General features: G+C 42.3%; 1 protein-coding gene across 1 annotated transcript in view; it reads right to left on the reverse strand.

The window, feature by feature from the left end:
- The window catches only part of Cog2 (conserved oligomeric Golgi complex subunit 2), a 108,952-nt gene that overhangs the window by 79,415 nt on the left and 10,207 nt on the right, over nucleotides 1-19,330 (reverse strand). The window contains exons 3-6 of the mRNA XM_068390034.1: nucleotides 7,165-7,280; nucleotides 4,112-4,316; nucleotides 3,655-3,831; nucleotides 3,144-3,262 (exon numbers count right to left, since the gene is read on the reverse strand). Coding sequence (XP_068246135.1) covers nucleotides 3,144-3,262; nucleotides 3,655-3,831; nucleotides 4,112-4,316; nucleotides 7,165-7,280 — 617 coding nt within the window. The remainder of the gene's footprint in view (nucleotides 1-3,143; nucleotides 3,263-3,654; nucleotides 3,832-4,111; nucleotides 4,317-7,164; nucleotides 7,281-19,330) is intronic.

The raw sequence follows: 19,330 nt of genomic DNA on the forward strand, positions 1-19,330 counted from the left end.
TGACAGTCTGTGAACTGTCAACAACAACAGGTGCGAGAGACCAGGACGCAACGTCATGTAACTGCTTGACAGTCTGTGAACTGTCAACAACAACAGGTGCGTAAGGACGCACAGCGTCCACTCGAGACTGCTTTGACCGCCTAGACTGAGCAGTCAAAACAACTCTAGAATGCGGAGGTTGACGCTCAGCGTCAAAACAAGTCAACTCCGATTGTTAGCGAACGTCCTGAACGTCAACAGGAGCATCAGCAAGTGGCCTAACGTCCAAATGTGGCTGAAAATCCACACGAGACCGCATCGAGTGTGGTTCTAAACAACCTGACTGACGTGACTTAGCTACGCCAACGTCAACAGGACGCACAAAGGAACGTTAGGGTGGCTGAAAGCCAGGATCTCGATGCGATAAACGGCTAGGCTCAACGGACTTATCGGCAGAATAGTCTTCCATAAGGGAGGCAAGCTTATTCTGCATGTCTTGCCATACAACCCATTTAGGATCAACGGAAATGGTTGCGGTAAGAGACGAGGGTAACGTCTGTGACCGCAAAACCTTGCCAACAAAAAGACTCTCGGAGTCTGTGTTACGCTTTTGTTAGGCGGCGAGCAGTCTTCCGATGACTGCATAGGGTCAGAGCTGTCCTAATGGCTACAACCAGGATGCTGGACCTGTCCTGAAAGGACTGACTTTCGCTTAAGGGCCTCGAAACCTTGTTTCAGGTTTCTTATGCGAAAAGCCTTCGGATGACGAGGAGAAAATCGTCTCTCTCGCCTTATGGTAGGGGTGATCTTGGTAAGATACACCCGATACCATAGAGGGAACGTCTGTTCGCTGATCAAGGCCTCTCGAACCCATAAGTCGTACGACATTACTTCTCCCCTGGGCTTGGGAGCTTGCAAGAGGTCCCGGACTAGGCGAACGACAGGCACGAACAGACGAACCCTCGGTCGCAACACTGATAACACTTTGCGCAATATCACTTTATCACTACGATTTTCTGTTTTGCACTTATTTCACTGAAATCGAAACTTTTACTGATTTCTACCTGAAGCACGCAATTCTACCCTCATCAAAAGGTAGTAATTGCGAAATCAGTCGTATAATGCAAGCATATTAATACCAGCAAAAAACAGTAAACATATTTTAAGATAAAAAATTCAGTGGGTGGGGAAGAGACTAAACACTAGTTCATTCAAAACTACGTTTTCAATCTCTCACCGTACATTGCCTGGGGACGAGAATAAAAAACTAAAAACGTTTTATCCTTTCTCCCCGTACAGAGACTAGGGACGAGAGTAACTCGAGAACAACGTTACCCGCTTGAACGGAACGTTTTCTCTCCTCTCTCTCCCTCCGTCTCTATCTTTCTCTCTCTCTCTCTCTTGATTTCGCACCTAAGAGAAGAGCCCACTTACGTTTCGTCAAAAAAACATGTTATTTGACCAAAGGAAAAAACTGAAAGGTTTTTCAATTAAAAAGTTCCTTTAAAATAGAATTTAAAACATTTAAGCTTTGAAAGAAGAATGAACAAAACGTCAGAATCGATTTACTCTTTCTGCAAAGTGAAACCGTGATACTCTCTCTCTCTATCGTAACGATAGAGCGCAAACTGCGTAGCATAAATAAACTAAACGTTAGTTCATCTTTGAAACAGTACGAAGACTATTCAAAGAAAATCTTTCATAAAATATCTATTAAAAAATATTCATTTAAAAAGTTTTAAATCATTAGCTCTTTAAAAGCTATTTACGATTGAAAGGGCTCAACGTTGTTTAACTTCGGTTTCCAAGTTAGGACCGCCTACTCTCAGGAAAGGTCGCATATAAACAAATCATTAAAATTTATTTTTATGTTTATTATAAATGGAAAGTTAATCGAAGAGGCCTAATAAAGGCGGTGAGATATAAAATATATAGAGGAAAATCTATAATTAATTTATAACGTGATAAGATAATTGCTAAAAGCCTAAACACACTTCCGTCTAAGGGAAGGGTCGGCCATTTAAAAGTCAAAGAAAGTCCATACTCTCTTTGTCATCAAAAATTAAATCTATCCAAAAACGAGTTCAAGGATTTATTTGAAGAAAAACACCTGTACTGCGAAAGCTCAAACCAAATTAAAGTACTTCACCAAATATGATGGGAAAAACTCCAGGTTCAACAGCGAGTAAAAGTACGTCTTGTCGACACGTCGACAGAGAAGAAATTGAAGGTTTTGTTTACATCCGAGAGTGGTATCTGGCCGACAGTTGGAGCTGGTGGGCACACCCGCAACCTGCATAGCGATCGCTCGCGAGTTTTTTATGTATGTGTCTGTCGAGCAACAGAGTTGCAGCTATTATATATTCACCGGCTAAGTTAAATATTTAAAAACTAAGCCTATATGGCCTAAAAAAAATGTCAAATAAGTATGAGAAATTTACATTGCAAAATTTGTTACTGTGTCATCAACTTCCTTAGCAGAGACTATACTAACATCACTTGAAAACTGACATCATCAAAACAATAGCATCAGATTAGGTAGTCTTATCCAAACATCTCTTCTGGAATTTCCATCTTATCTTGTTGGTTTAGCCTAATAAAAGATTAAAACTTAATTTCTTTTAATGAAATTCTATATAGAGTGATACCCGTCTTTACGTTAGTTCTGAGTTTACGTCGCTCTTCTTAAATATAAAGTAAAGCAATAAAATCCAACTTAAGTCATTTCACCCAACCTTACATTGGCCTATAAGTCATAAAATAACAATCAAGTACTATGACGTACATAACTGTACTTCACCTAGAACCTTATTGATGCATCAGGTTTTATGAAATGATAGCAGGTGGCAAGTAGTTTTTCCAGTTCAGAACATGTATAGGGAACATTTAAGTCACTTTATGGGGAGAAAATCCGACCAATTGATGACGTAGGGCGGGATATTACTGTATGCCAAAACCACTAGCACACCATATCACATACATCTTTGTACTTTAGTAAAAAATTTCAAAAAAACTGCACAATTTCAGAAATCATGATTGTAGAAGCAAGAAATAAGGCAATCACTCATATTCCAATATAAAGTCACAGAACCTCTTTTATTCAGTATATACTGTAATCACATAAATATTTAAGGTACAGTAGATCATATACTGTAGATACTTACCCACTACCAGAGGTGACCATTAACAGTGGTTGACAGATGTTTCTAATAGCTTTAAATGTATTAGAATACATCCCTGCAAGACCTCTTGGATCCGAACGAAGGGCAGCATCACTGATGACCTATAAGTAACCAAATTTTGTACCAAATGAGTTATTTCAACATTTACCAAGATTAATGTTCTCTTTCCTTCATGGAAAGAGAAACTCAAGAACAAACATAAGCAAAAATAATTGTCCCTAACTTCGCGCAGTAGCTGTCACAGCGAGGGAGAGCTGCTATAATGCTATTGTGTAACACCATGGTGTACCCTCCCCTCTTACCAGCCTCACAAGTAAAAAAATTACTTTATCAATGATATTTCAACCAACTTTCCAAGAAATCTAAAACCACTACTGGTATGGCTTTCAATTAATTTCAGGTGAGCAATAAATAATAATTTTATGATTAAAAATAGCTAAACATCAACTCGTTCAATAATTCTAAATAAAAAATAAACTGAAAGATACGTTACATCCTCAAGTCCTTTTCTCACGAGCTCCTTGACAATCTGATGAGCATGATTAACACTGCCTAAACTAGCATATGTCTGCAATGTTCTTCTTAGTATGTGAAGGTCTTTGTTAAGAACACCCTCACGCAGACCACGTTCAAGACCATGTTCAACAAACTGACAAACCTCTGCAACTCTCTGTTGAAACAGAAAATTAACGTATATATCAACATAAACATTTTAACATTTCATATCATACATATGGACTCTTCCATTACAGTTGGAGCCACCAAGAAATTTTCATTTCACTTATTATAATTATCTGCAATAGGATTTGCAATCATCAGTAATAAACAAGATTCTTGATTATATATATATAGTACACCTAAAAGATCCAACCGATAAACATCTAGTGTGGGTTTGCATGAAAACTTTTTAAGCTATAAAATTCAAACTATAAAGAAAAACGGGCTCATACCGGTTTGAATACGCTCAACAGTGCAGCACCTTCACAATGAGAAACCAGGAAATTCAGATGATTGATCTCAGCAGCTAACCGATCAACTAAACCTCCCTCACCAGAAGTACCCACATCTTGGCCCTCTTTATCTTTATTAAAGCAAACTCTTGCATATTCCGAGTCTTTTCCTCCAGACTTTAACAAAGTTTCAAGTCTTTCCAATCTGAAAAAATATAAAAAATTTCAAATCTCAAAGCTCCCATAAAAAATAAATGATAGAATTACATAAATAAGAAGAGTAAAAATTACAGAAATGGAAGGAAAAAATTGAGAAAATTTAATAATCAATTAAATCTTTTTTGTCCTGAAAAAAATGAACTGTTTTATAAAGATATTAATCCCTTTGTTTCTGAAAGTTAAGACTAATTCCAGAATTCATGAGATGTTCTTTGCAACATACTGTATATCAACAGTGTGATTACCATCCCTGTGGAGTTCTAAAGATCTACCTCTACCTGCAAGTCATTGTCTGACACTGCCTGATCCTCCATGGTCCTAGTTTGGGTGTAGAGAGGGCTTCAATACTGTATATTAATCTCATGTGTAAATGTTTGAGCTCAAGAACAATGTGCAACAGCGTTATGACCTGTCCACTGCCTTGGCCACTCACGAGTAACCTTTAAACCTTTCAAACAACCATTGGTGGGTAAGGCATGTTCCAGTTTGCTAGAACAGTTAACTAGCTAATTTTGATTACCAGAAAAATACAAGGTAATCAGTGTCTGACATGATACCCGCAAGTAAGATTGAGACCTATCTTTGTTAGACAGGAGGTCCTAAAACATTGTTATTATCTTGACATACAGAAAGAGAACACATCCTTCACCACTGCCAATAAATAGTAAAATATTTAAAGGTAATGGAAGAGGAGCTTTTATTGCAAGTTGCACTGGTCTTGCCACCTGGCTAGGTCTGATTAAATCTCATTGGAAGGCCAAACTGAGAATTCCTCCAGCCAATCTAGAGCAGATAATCATGGTTTACTTTTAACAGGAAAGATCTCGGCCTTGGGTAACTTGAGAAACTCTTTCATGACAAGAGTGAAATTTATAAACTCTCTCCATTTATATCTGATTGCAGCTTATTATTATTATTATCATTATTATTATTATTACTATTATTATTATTATTATTATTATTACTAGGTAAGCTACAACCCTAGTTGGAAAAGTAGGATGCTATAAGCCCAAGGGCTCCAATAGAGAAAAACAGCTCAAAGAGGAAAGGAAATAAACTGCAAGAGAAATAATGAACAATTAATAAAATACTCTCAGAATGTGTACCCTTAAGCAAGAGAACTCTATCCCAAGAAAGTGGAAGATATTGGTAAACAGGCTATGGCACTACCCAAGACTAGAGAACAATGGTTTGATTTTGGAGTGCCTTCTCCTAGAAGAGCTGCTTACTATAACTAAAGTCTCTTCTATTCTTACGAAGGGGAGAGTAGCCACTGAACAATTACAGTGCAGTAGTTAACCCCTTGAGCAAAGACAAATTGTTTGGGAATTTCATTGTCGTCAGGTGTATGAGGACAGGAGAATGTGGAAAGAAAAGGCGAGACTATTCGGTGTATGTGTAGGCAAAGTAAAAAGGGTCGCTGCCAAACCCCGCAAAAATATAGCATAAAACATAAACAAAAGAGAATTTGAAAAAGCAAATAATCAAATAATTGAAAAGACAACTGCAACATAAATGTCTGAAATTGAAAATCTGAGAGAAAAACAAACAGGTGTGTTCAAATTGACATAAATATTTGGAATGACTATGCTAATGAAAGGTGCTTTGGAACTGGGATGTGCAGATTGCAAATTTGGAATTTTTCTGAGAATTATCTGGTTCACAATCGAGGCTGCAGTACAGTTATGTGTTTTTGATAGAACAATAAACACTAGTACATAAAGAAAATGGCTGTCTGCTAAAGAAGGTGATGAATGCAAGAGTTGATGGGAGAAGTACGAGAGGAAGGCCAAGGTTTGGGTGGATGGATGGAGTAAAGGAAGCTCTGGGTGATAGGAGGATAGATGTGAGCGAGGCAAGAGAGCGTGCTAGAAATAGGAATGAATGGCGAGCGATTGTGACGCAGTTCCGGTAGGCCCTGCTGCTGCCTCCGATGCCTTAGATGACCGCGGAGGTAGCAGCAGTAGGGGATTCAGCATTATGAAGCTTCATCTGTGGTGGATAATGTGGGAGGGTGGGCTGTGACACCCTAGCAGTACCAGCTGAACTCGGTTGAGTCCCCTGTTAGGCTGGGAGGAACGTAGAGAGTAGAGGTCCCCTTTTTGTTTTTGTTTCTTTGTTGATGTCGGCTTCCCCCAAAAAATGGGGGAAGTGCCTTGGTATATGTATGTACATAAAGAATTTGGGAAAATCATGTGCAAACCATGAACACAGGATAAATATACTCATATTTCAAACAAAACATGGATAAAGCATGAAAAAATGAGAAACATTTTAGCATGTACATAACAATATCAGGGAGCAAGGACTACAAGGCACTCTTTGCTTTTCGAAAACACAGATAATAATTTGACTACAAATATTGCCACTAAAGGCAATACATAGGTATGGTGGTTCTTGTTCGTTTGGAGTGTGTCTAGAGAGCTGATGACTGTAGGACTAGTTGAGTATAAATTAATGGGATTGGGATAAACAGTTAAAAACTTTTAATGTTTAGTTACTATTCAACGATGAGTTTAGAATTCCTTCCTCTGACAACTTTAAGAACTATGGGGATTCACAAAAAACGATAAAAAACATACACACAATCTACGCATAAAAGTAGAGTACTGTGTTTTTCAAGTAGGAACTTCCATTTTTCTTTTCTTTTCTTTTTAAACTTCTTGGAAAACTCTAAATTTGCATCATTTAGTTATCCAGTAAGCTTATGGCTGCAAGGTACACTGAAAAATTCTGACAGCTTAAGTTCAATTCCTTTACGGTATTTTCATTTAGGAAAAATTAAAATCATGTTGTTTATAACACTGTACATAACTGATTACTATTAAACTTACCTATTTGATATTTGTGTGAGTCTATGTAGTATTGCCTTTTGCTTCATGTATGTCTGACGTTTTTCAAGATCTTTTGATGTTGCTGAAATAGCATCATCGATGAGTTTCTCCACATTCTAAAAAAAATGAAACTTATGACACATTGGAAAACATTTGTAAACCACATTATAGCTATAATAATACCATATTCAAACAATCTGTAATAATCTTCTGTATGTGAATAGGAAAAAATTTGACCTATAGTAAAATCTAACTTTGTGACATGAAAGATTAATATTTCTTTGTATTATACATTTTCCAAACTACTGTGGTCGTGATGGGACATATTTACTACGGTTATTATCTTATTTTAGAAGAAGACCCTCTTTTATGCAGGTTTCATTAATAATGATAGCTGCCTCAGGGACATTTATCTTGCAGTTGAGCTTCTCAATTGCTTATATTTTTCTTCTTTATTCAGTACTGCATACTGCCAGTAACTGTGCTATGTTGGTCATCAGTAGGGGGAGAACAAAATGCATAGAAAAGTTCTATACTTTACTAAAAGTAAACTGTCACAATAAGTATAAAAAAGTTCGGCTGCTATACAATACGAGAGGATGCTGGGTGTCTCCTGCTATCTTCAGGCATGAAGTGGATGGAAGTAAGCAGGACTAGCTCTATTTATATGGCTCGGTAAGTTTGTCAAGTCGGGCATTGGACACTGCTTGGTCCTCATGGGCGAAGCCTATACCTAGTCTGTGATGGAGGTTTTCTCCCATTGGCTGACGTGCTCACCGGAAGGGGATCCACCACAGTCAGAATGCTTCACCACTCACGGCTGTTGAAGCTAGGCGGGGTCTGAGTCTGGGTAGGCCTGCGCAGAGCTCCAAGTACTGCGCACTGATTGTCTAACATGCTGCCTGAGCAAGGTTTTGCATCAGAGAAGCCGTTCTGCCGCTCAGATCTCAGGTCCCGTGTGCTCCGAGCTGCTTTCTGATTGGCTGAGGCAGTTGCCGGGAGAGTCTTCGTTAATGTTTTCGACTCGTTGCGTGGTGTTCCTATGACAGGCTTTACTTGCTGGATGAGTAGGGCGTCCAGGCTTCTGACCCCTCTGCCATCGCAGCTTTCCCTTTTTTCCAAGACTTCGCTTGCCAAGTTTAAATTTTGCCCATTTCTATTTTTCTATCAATGCTTTATGATTAAGGAATCAGAGCGATATGATAACGTTTATAAGAAAACTTATTTCAATAATTACCCAATATCCATATGCTATATGCTTCAAGTGCAAGCTTGGTGAGAAAAATCAATAGAAATAAGAATTTTCCTAGATCTTAATAAACCTGGAAAGGAGTTTACCCCTTCTTGTCACCAGGTGTCATTAATTAGAATTTGTTTATAAATATCTTCACTAGTGTACTTAGTACTGTATATGAATACTGTTTAAGAAATCAAATAATAAATCTTATTATAAGAGTTCGCATTATTTCAATTAATCTTCCCAATATTCATATGCTGTTTAACATACTGTATATAGTAGATTGAGAAACAATGGGAAAGTTACTCAAATGCTTCTTTCCTATAGATCTATCTTCTGCTGCCTTTCCTTGTTGTAGCTTGAGGATATTGATGAACTTGGTATTTCTTCTCTTATTGCAAGACACAAGAAGCTTTGTAGATGAGGCTTATTGCTAATATCTTCAATATGGGTAATCTTCCTAGTTACTGGGACTTTGATCTACAACAAAGGATGGCCTAGCAAAATCACAAATTATTAGTCATTTGTATTTTCACTAACATACTTACCTCGAACTACTTTCTTAGGAGTTACCTGGAACCTCCTCTCAACCGACCAGAGTTTTGTGTAGTTTATCCTACTCCTGTTTTCTGTAATGGTAGGCCTAGGCAGAAGGATACGTGCCCAAGCTTCACATGATGGAAACTGTATGAAGGATAAGGGACAGGTACAAACTTCCTTACGTTTAAGCTAATATTCACAAAACGAGTACAACACAGCTTAGGCATCCTTCAAACAGAAGGATAAAAATACAGAATTACATCTTTACCGAGAATATTCCATCCTGATTTATTATGAAGAATGAGATCATTATAAGAAGCCCCTATGACTTTATCAAAAAAAAATTCTAAAAACATTGAGTGATGTGGCCACTCCCTTGTCATGGATTAAGGATATCCATTTCTTTACCAAGAACAGCAGTATTTTTTTTTTTTTTTTACATAGGAATAGGGTTGTTCCTTACAGCACAAACTCTTGAATTATAAAAAATTAAATAAATCATTTCATTAATTACAGTACTGTAACCCCAAATTCATGAGATATGCCTTCAAAGTGAAAAGCTTTAAACAGAACAGAAAGAAAGAATAATCCTTAATATCCTGCCATGGTAGCTGCCCAAGCAAGAAGACAATTTTGACCCTCCTCACTTTCCTCAAAAGTAAAGAATTCAATCCTTTATATTTGATGGGAACCAACCAGGAAGAACACACTAAAATTGGAGAAGTGCATATGGCTATGATTATTGGGTATAATAAGTAATAAAACAAAATTGCTAAACCGAGAGTGCACAGCCACTTGCACTTCTTTTGTCGAAGGTAACAAAGTGTCTCCGCAGAAAGAGAAGTGACCTTAGTCTCCCATTCAGGTATGAAGGGCCAGAGGGTAATCAAGTTCTACCAATTCCTACCCACGGTATGGGTGCTTGGCCCTGAATGTGGCCAAGCACCTTCGATTTGCTTAAGCTGTACCACTGACTGACATGGGGTTAGGTACCAGTTGAAAACTATCTACCTCTCTAGTAAGTGAGGCAAGATTGCTCAAAGTCACACGGGACTTCTTGGATTGAACGACCTACAGTTTTTTTACTTCTTCTCAAGAGAAGAACCAGAATCAGAAGGAGAGGAAGTGAAGAACGACGGACAAACTCCCTTCTTCGCGTTACCTGAATTCCACACAGACTCTGCTTGCAGGGTAGCCAAGATCTGGAGCGACGCTCAATAATGAACTTCTCACAGGGGGGAGAAACCACAGGGATTCCTCCAACAGAATCCATAACACTACAGTTACTGGCCCCAGGAGAACAGTAGGCAACTTTCATTGGCACTAGGGACACCAACACGGCCTTAGAGAAGGCGTCACAGGGATCAGGGTCATAGGCACAGGGACTGGCAATGTAGACACTCTTTCACATGCCTCACTGGCACTGAAGACACCTGGACAGAAGTAGATTAAAAGCTCCTTCACCAAGGTTATGTAGATTCTACCTATAAGGCTTGAAGAAGGCCACAGTTTCTTCAGGTCAAACTCATTGTTAATGGTCTGCAAGGCAGCTGGAGAGCCTTCAAAACATTCTCAAGTGTACAGGGGTATTGTTATCAGGAGGAACCCCACACCACTAAGACCTAAACCTCTCACTGATGCAGTTTCGATGTCTCCTTATGTCTCATCCATACTTCTTTAAAACAAAGCCAGGGACGCATTGGAAGAACTCTCCGTGGTTTATCAACTCGAAGGAGAGATGATGAAGGTACAGTATAGCGGTTCTTCGGCATTAACTTAGATGCTGCCAAAGTTGATACCAATGAGTCCTTAGGCTTCCTTTCCTTCTTCAACCAGAGTGATTGCCACTGAACAGGAGGCCAGTCCTTGCACTTGATATAGATTACAGTATTAGGATCTAGAGCAAACTTTGGTATAAACATGTTATTTTCATTAGTAAAATAAATTTTTGAATATACTTACCCGATAATCATGTAGCTGTCAACTCCGTTGCCCGACAGAATTCTACGGAAGGGATACGCCAGCGATCGCTATACAAGAGGGGGGTGTACTCACAAGCGCCACCTGTGGCCAGGTACTGCAGTACTTCTTGTTGACACCACTTCAATTTTTCCTCGGTCCACTGGTTCTATGGGGAGGAAGGGTGGGTCAATTAAATCATGATTATCGGGTAAGTATATTCAAAAATTTATTTTACTAATGAAAATAACATTTTTCAATATTAAACTTACCCGATAATCATGTAGCTGATTCACACCCAGGGAGGTGGGTGAAAACCAGTGTACATGTATATCAAGAAGCTAAGTATCCCGTATTTCATATTATCAGTTATTCAAAATAACAATGAAATTACAAGTACCTGGTAAGGAAGTCGACTTGAGCCATTACTCTGCCTTAAATAAGTTCGTCTTCCTTACTGAGCGCAGCATTCCTCTTAGGAGGCTGAACAACTCTAAGGTGCTGAAGTATCAAGGGCTGCAACCCATACTAAAGGACCTCATCACAACCTTTAACCTCGGCGCTTCTCAAGAAAGAATTGACCACCCGCCAAATCAACAAGGATGTGGAAGGCTTCTTAGCCGACCGTACAACCCATAAAAAGTATTCAAGAGAAAGGTTAAAAGGTTATGGGATTATGGGAATGTAGTGGCTGAGCCCTCGCCTACTACTGCATTCGTTGCTACGAATGGTCCCAGGGTGTAGCAGTACTCGTAAAGAGACTGGACATCTTTGAGATAGAATGATGCGAACACTGACTTGCTTCTCCAATAGGTTGCATCCATAACACTCTGCAGAGAATGGCTCTGTTTGAAGGCCACTGAAGTAGCCACAGCTCTCACTTCATGTGTCCTTACCTTCAGCAAAGCAAGGTCTTCTTCCTTCAGATGAGAATGTGCTTCTCTAATCAGAAGCCTGAATAGTAAGAAACTGAGTTCTTAGAACTTGGAAAAGAAGGTTTCTTGATAGCACACCATAAGGCTTCTGATTGTCCTCGTAAAGGTTAAGACCTTTTTAGATAGTACCTAAGAGCTCTAACTGGGCAAAGTACTCTCTCCAGTTCATTCCCCACCAAGTTGGACAGGCTTGGGATCTCGAACGACTTAGGCCAAGGACGTGAAGGAAGCTCGTTTATCAAAAACCGAGCTGCAAGGAACATGTAGCCGTTTCAGATGTGAAAACAATGATCCTGCTGAAGGTGTGGATCTCACTTACTCTTTTAGCTGTTGTCAAGCACACGAGGAAAAGAGTTTTTAATGTGAGGTCCTAAAAAGAGGCTGATTGGAGAGGTTCAAATCTTGATGACATAAGGAACCTTAGGACCACGTCTAGATTCCAGCCTGGAGTGGACAACCGACGTTCCTTTGAGGTCTCAAAAGACCTAGGGAGGTCCTGTAGATCTTTGTTGGTGGAAAGATCCAAGCCTCTGTGGCGGAAAACCGCTGCCAACATACTTCTGTAACCCTAGATCGTAGGAGCTGAAAGGGATCTTACTTTCCTTAGATATAACAGGAAGTCAGCAATCTGGGTTACAGTGGTACTGGTTGAGGAAACTGCATTGGTCTTGTACCAGCTACGGAAGACTTCCTCTTGAGACTGATAGATTCTGAGAGTGGATGTTCTCCTTGCTTTGGCAATCGCTCTGGCTGCCTCCTTCGAAAAGCCCCTAGCTCTTGAGAGTCTTTCGAAAGTCTGAAGGCAGTCAGACGAAGAGCGTGGAGGTTTGGGTGTACCTTCTTTACGTGAGGTAGACGTAGAAGGTTCACTCCTAGAGGAAGAGTCCTGGGAATGTCGACCAGCCATTGCAGTACCTCTAAGAACCATTCTCTCGCGGGCCAGAGCGGAGCCAACCAACGTCAGCCGTGTCCCTTTGCGAGAGGAGAACTTCTGAAGTACCCTGTTGACAATCTTGAACGGCGGGAATGCATACAGGTCGAGATGGAACCAATCCAGCAGAAAAGCATCCACGTGAACTGCTGCTGGGTCTGGAATCGGAGAACAATACAACAGGAGTCTCTAGGTTATCGAGGTAGCGAACAGATCTATGGTTGGCTGACCCCACAGGGCCCAAAGTCTGCTGCAAACATTCTTGTGAAGGGTCCACTCTGTGGGGATGACCTGACCCTTCCGGCTGAGGTGATCTGCCATGACATTCATACCGCCCTGAATGAACCTCGTTACCAGCGTGAGCTTTCGATCTTTAGACCAGATGAGGAGGTCCCTTGCGATCTAGAACAACTTCACGAAAGAGTCCCTCCCTGCTTGAAGATGTAAGCCAGGGCTGTGGTGTTGTCAGAGTCCACCTCCACCACTTTGTTAAGCTGGAGGGACTTGAAGTTTATCAAGGCCAGAAGAACCGCCAACAACTCCTTGCAATTGATGTGAAGTGTCCTTTGTTCCTGATTCCATGTTCCCGAGCATTCCTGTCCGTCCAAAGTCGCACCCCAGCCCGTGTCTGATGCGTCCGAGAGGAGAAGGCGGTCGGGTTTCTGAACAGCCAAAGATAGACTTCCTTGAGAAGAAAGCTGTTCTTACACCACGCGAGAGAAGACCTCCTCTCTTCGGAAACAGGAACTGAGACCGTCTCTAGCGTCATGTCCTTTATCCAGTGAGCAGCTAGATGATACTGAAGGGGGGGAGGTGGAGTCTCCCTAACACGATGAACAGGGCCAGCGATGAAAGTGTCCCTGTTAGACTCATCCACTACCTGACTGAGCATCGGTTCCTTCTCAGCATGCTCTGGATGCATTCTCCTTGGGGCCGACGGAAAAGCCCGAAAAGCTCGACTCTGAAGATCCATACCCAGGGAGACAATGGTCTGGGATGGGACGAGCTGAGACTCCTCAAAATTGACCAGGAGGCCCAGTTCCTTGGTCAGATCCATAGTCCATCTGAGAATCTCCAGACAGCGACGACTTGTGGGAGCTCTTAAAAGCCAGTCGTCTGACGGTGCCGGACACAAGATCATGGTACTGCTGCACAGTCTGTGAACTGTCAACCATGGGGAAGCGAGGAAGTACAGTGACAACCCGAAGCTGTCTAGACTGTCTGGGTCGTACAGACAACTCCTTATCGGGTTGCTGAGGTTGCCGCACTGCGTCACAACAAGTCACTTCTGCTGGTTGTTGAACGTCTTCCCAGTGACACACTGACTCCGTAAACAAAAAAATCCTCTAACAAGGACTAAGCTTGGACTGCATGTCTTGCAACACAGCTCAAGGTCTATGGGAGCAGGTGTGGTAACAGACGGGGTTAGCGACTGAAGTGGAACCATTACCTTCCCTGGGAGCATGTTATGCTTAAATAAAAGTCCATAGGAGGCTACGCAGCTAAAGGCTCCTCTCCAAATGACAGAGTCCTCAAGGGAATATCAGAAGGAGGGAGAAAAGCACTTTCTCATCTACAGGGACCATATCCGAGAAAAGCTAAGTTCTCTCAGTGAGGGTTTCATTGGTGCAAAAGCAGCAGACTAGAAGGCAACGTTATGAAACTGCTTGACAGTCTAGTGAGTTGGCAACAACCAAAGATGTGTGACTGAGAAGCATGCGGTAAGGTATGCAGAGCATGTTGTATGCAGAGCATGCTGTATGCAGAGCATGCTGTATGCAGAGCATGCTGTATGTAGAGCATGCTGTAAGGTAAGCAGAGCGTGTTGCATGGCGTGTAACATTTCTCAGAAATTCCATGACCAGTGCTAGAGTGAGTAATATCGCATTACCGTCCATTGAAAGTGCACGTGCCGAGGGAATTGATTTAGACTGTTTTGTTGATGAATTTGATAGCCGGCATGATAATCGTAGAATTAAGCTACACTAAATGTACTATAATCTACTTCACCTCAGGAAAGGGAAACTCGCCCTGTTGGCAACACTGCATACTTCATGCATGCTTGCATGGGGTTTAATATCAACATAATATTACCTTACATTCATAACTCATGATTCATTTGTTTAGAAGATATTTTTGCCATATTTTGCGATTTGTTAAAAATATATTGCAAGGAATACATATATATTTTTATATAAGTAATACAAATAACCTCCATTATCATAATGTTTGTGTAGGCATACATGTATATGATTACAAATGCAAGTTATGAAAGTAATGAGGTGTTATTATTGTCATTGTTATTCCCAAGTTGAATGGGAAGAAGCTCAAGTTGAGGAAAAAATGGCAGATGCATGCGTTGAGGTGGCTGACTCATAGCATGAGGTTGCTGCCTCAAGAGTTGCGCTTGCTGTAAGGGTTGCGGATGCGCAGTAGCAGGTTCCTGAGGAACGAGTTAAGGTTCCTGAGGTGTGAGCTGCGAGAGTTGAGGTAGCGGCTGCGCAGAACGCAGTTCTTGTCTCGCGAGTTGAGGTTCCTGAGGTGCTAGCCTAAGGAGTTGAGACTCTTGCCTTGAGGAGGGTTTAGGTCGCTGCAGCGAGTGCTGAGGTGGCTGCCTCATTGATGGAAGAGGTTGTCGTACCTCAAGAGATTGTTGCCTCGCTGGTGGAACCGCAAGCGGAAGCGGAGGAAGTAAGGCATAAGACTCCTGCTCCCATTGCTGAGGTTGCCTTAAGGAAGGTTAAGGTTGCTGCACAACGCTGGTAACTGGCAACTCAGAACGCGGTAAGGTAGCCTGAGGAACCTCAACTTCGTACGCCTGGCAGACTGGACTGCGGGGAGGCGGAGCTCTCGCAGGAGGAGGCGGAGGTTGCTGCACACCGCTGGTAACTGGCAACTCAGAACGCGGTAAGGTAGCCTGAGGAACCTCAACTTCGTACGTCTGGCAGACTGGACTGCGGAGAGGCGGAGCGTTCGCAGGAGGAGGTGTAACCTTCTCAGCCTGAAACTCACGCATTAAGACCGCAAGCTGCGACTGCATGGACTGCAGCAAAGTCGTCTTGGGATCAACAGACGATAAGGTCTGTTGAGGCAAAGCCTTAATAGAAGATGAGGTCTGTTGAGGCATCGCCTTACCTCTCTTAGGAGGTGTGCAGTCACCTGATGACTGAGGAGAGTCAGAGCTAACCCAATGACTGCATCCGGGTTGTTGAACTCTAACTTCGTACGTCTGGCATAGGTCTGGACTTTACGTTTAAGAGGTCTTGAGACCTGAGACCAGCGTTTTCTCCCCGAAATTTCTTCTACAGACGAGCAAAATAAGGGCTCAATCGTCTGCGGGTGGGAGTGACGGTCTCTGTAAGACACGCCCGCAACCACCGAGGATACTTCTGTGCGTCGATCAAGGCCTGCCGAACCCTTTTGCCCTTCGACATTGCTTCTCCCCTGGGCTTGGGAGCTTGCAAGAGGTCCCGGACTGGGAGGACGACTGGCACGCACAGAAGTACCCTCACGCACAACACTGACACACTTTGCGCTAATCACTTATCACTTTTGATTTTCTGTTTGCACTTATTTCACTGAACTCGAAACTTTAAGTGGTTTGTACCTGAAACACGCAATTCTATCCTTTCTCAAAAGTTAGTAATTGCGAAAACAGAATTACAATGTAACAGAAAAATCTAATGAAAGATGTTATTTTCATTAGTAAAATAAATTTTTGAATATACTTACCCGATAATCATGTAGCTGTCAACTCCGTTGCCCGACAGAATTCTACGGAAGGGATACGCCAGCGATCGCTATACAAGAAGGGGGTGTACTCACAAGCGCCACCTGTGGCCAGGTACTGCAGTACTTCTTGTTGACACCACTTCAATTTTTCCTCGGTCCACTGGTTCTATGGGGAGGAAGGGTGGGTCAATTAAATCATGATTATCGGGTAAGTATATTCAAAAATTTATTTTACTAATGAAAATAACATTTTTCAATATTAAACTTACCCGATAATCATGTAGCTGATTCACACCCAGGGAGGTGGGTGAAAACCAGTGTACATGTATATCAAGAAGCTAAGTATCCCGTATTTCATATTATCAGTTATTCAAAATAACAATGAAATTACAAGTACCTGGTAAGGAAGTCGACTTGAGCCATTACTCTGCCTTAAATAAGTTCGTCTTCCTTACTGAGCGCAGCGTTCCTCTTAGGAGGCTGAACAACTCTAAGGTGCTGAAGTATCAAGGGCTGCAATCCATACTAAAGGACCTCATCACAACCTTTAACCTCGGCGCTTCTCAAGAAAGAATTGACCACCCGCCAAATCAACAAGGATGTGGAAGGCTTCTTAGCCGACCGTACAACCCATAAAAAGTATTCAAGAGAAAGGTTAAAAGGTTATGGGATTATGGGAATGTAGTGGCTGAGCCCTCGCCTACTACTGCATTCGTTGCTACGAATGGTCCCAGGGTGTAGCAGTACTCGTAAAGAGACTGGACATCTTTGAGATAGAATGATGCGAACACTGACTTGCTTCTCCAATAGGTTGCATCCATAACACTCTGCAGAGAATGGCTCTGTTTGAAGGCCACTGAAGTAGCCACAGCTCTCACTTCATGTGTCCTTACCTTCAGCAAAGCAAGGTCTTCTTCCTTCAGATGAGAATGTGCTTCTCTAATCAGAAGCCTGAATAGTAAGAAACTGAGTTCTTAGAACTTGGAAAAGAAGGTTTCTTGATAGCACACCATAAGGCTTCTGATTGTCCTCGTAAAGGTTAAGACCTTTTTAGATAGTACCTAAGAGCTCTAACTGGGCAAAGTACTCTCTCCAGTTCATTCCCCACCAAGTTGGACAGGCTTGGGATCTCGAACGACTTAGGCCAAGGACGTGAAGGAAGCTCGTTTATCAAAAACCGAGCTGCAAGGAACATGTAGCCGTTTCAGATGTGAAAACAATGATCCTGCTGAAGGTGTGGATCTCACTTACTCTTTTAGCTGTTGTCAAGCACACGAGGAAAAGAGTTTTTAATGTGAGGTCCTAAAAAGAGGCTGATTGGAGAGGTTCAAATCTTGAGGAACCTTAGGACCACGTCTAGATTCCAGCCTGGAGTGGACAACCGACGTTCCTTTGAGGTCTCAAAAGACCTAGGGAGGTCCTGTAGATCTTTGTTGGTGGAAAGATCCAAGCCTCTGTGGCGGAAAACCGCTGCCAACATACTTCTGTAACCCTAGATCGTAGGAGCTGAAAGGGATCTTACTTTCCTTAGATATAACAGGAAGTCAGCAATCTGGGTTACAGTGGTACTGGTTGAGGAAACTGCATTGGTCTTGTACCAGCTACGGAAGACTTCCTCTTGAGACTGATAGATTCTGAGAGTGGATGTTCTCCTTGCTTTGGCAATCGCTCTGGCTGCCTCCTTCGAAAAGCCCCTAGCTCTTGAGAGTCTTTCGAAAGTCTGAAGGCAGTCAGACGAAGAGCGTGGAGGTTTGGGTGTACCTTCTTTACGTGAGGTAGACGTAGAAGGTTCACTCCTAGAGGAAGAGTCCTGGGAATGTCGACCAGCCATTGCAGTACCTCTAAGAACCATTCTCTCGCGGGCCAGAGCGGAGCCAACCAACGTCAGCCGTGTCCCTTTGCGAGAGGAGAACTTCTGAAGTACCCTGTTGACAATCTTGAACGGCGGGAATGCATACAGGTCGAGATGGAACCAATCCAGCAGAAAAGCATCCACGTGAACTGCTGCTGGGTCTGGAATCGGAGAACAATACAACAGGAGTCTCTAGGTTATCGAGGTAGCGAACAGATCTATGGTTGGCTGACCCCACAGGGCCCAAAGTCTGCTGCAAACATTCTTGTGAAGGGTCCACTCTGTGGGGATGACCTGACCCTTCCGGCTGAGGTGATCTGCCATGACATTCATACCGCCCTGAATGAACCTCGTTACCAGCGTGAGCTTTCGATCTTTAGACCAGATGAGGAGGTCCCTTGCGATCTAGAACAACTTCACGAAAGAGTCCCTCCCTGCTTGAAGATGTAAGCCAGGGCTGTGGTGTTGTCAGAGTCCACCTCCACCACTTTGTTAAGCTGGAGGGACTTGAAGTTTATCAAGGCCAGAAGAACCGCCAACAACTCCTTGCAATTGATGTGAAGTGTCCTTTGTTCCTGATTCCATGTTCCCGAGCATTCCTGTCCGTCCAAAGTCGCACCCCAGCCCGTGTCTGATGCGTCCGAGAGGAGAAGGCGGTCGGGTTTCTGAACAGCCAAAGATAGACTTCCTTGAGAAGAAAGCTGTTCTTACACCACGCGAGAGAAGACCTCCTCTCTTCGGAAACAGGAACTGAGACCGTCTCTAGCGTCATGTCCTTTATCCAGTGAGCAGCTAGATGATACTGAAGGGGGGGAGGTGGAGTCTCCCTAACACGATGAACAGGGCCAGCGATGAAAGTGTCCCTGTTAGACTCATCCACTACCTGACTGAGCATCGGTTCCTTCTCAGCATGCTCTGGATGCATTCTCCTTGGGGCCGACGGAAAAGCCCGAAAAGCTCGACTCTGAAGATCCATACCC

The sequence above is a fragment of the Palaemon carinicauda genome, chromosome 16 (genome assembly GCF_036898095.1).
Source record: "Palaemon carinicauda isolate YSFRI2023 chromosome 16, ASM3689809v2, whole genome shotgun sequence".
Lineage (NCBI taxonomy): Eukaryota > Metazoa > Arthropoda > Malacostraca > Decapoda > Palaemonidae > Palaemon > Palaemon carinicauda.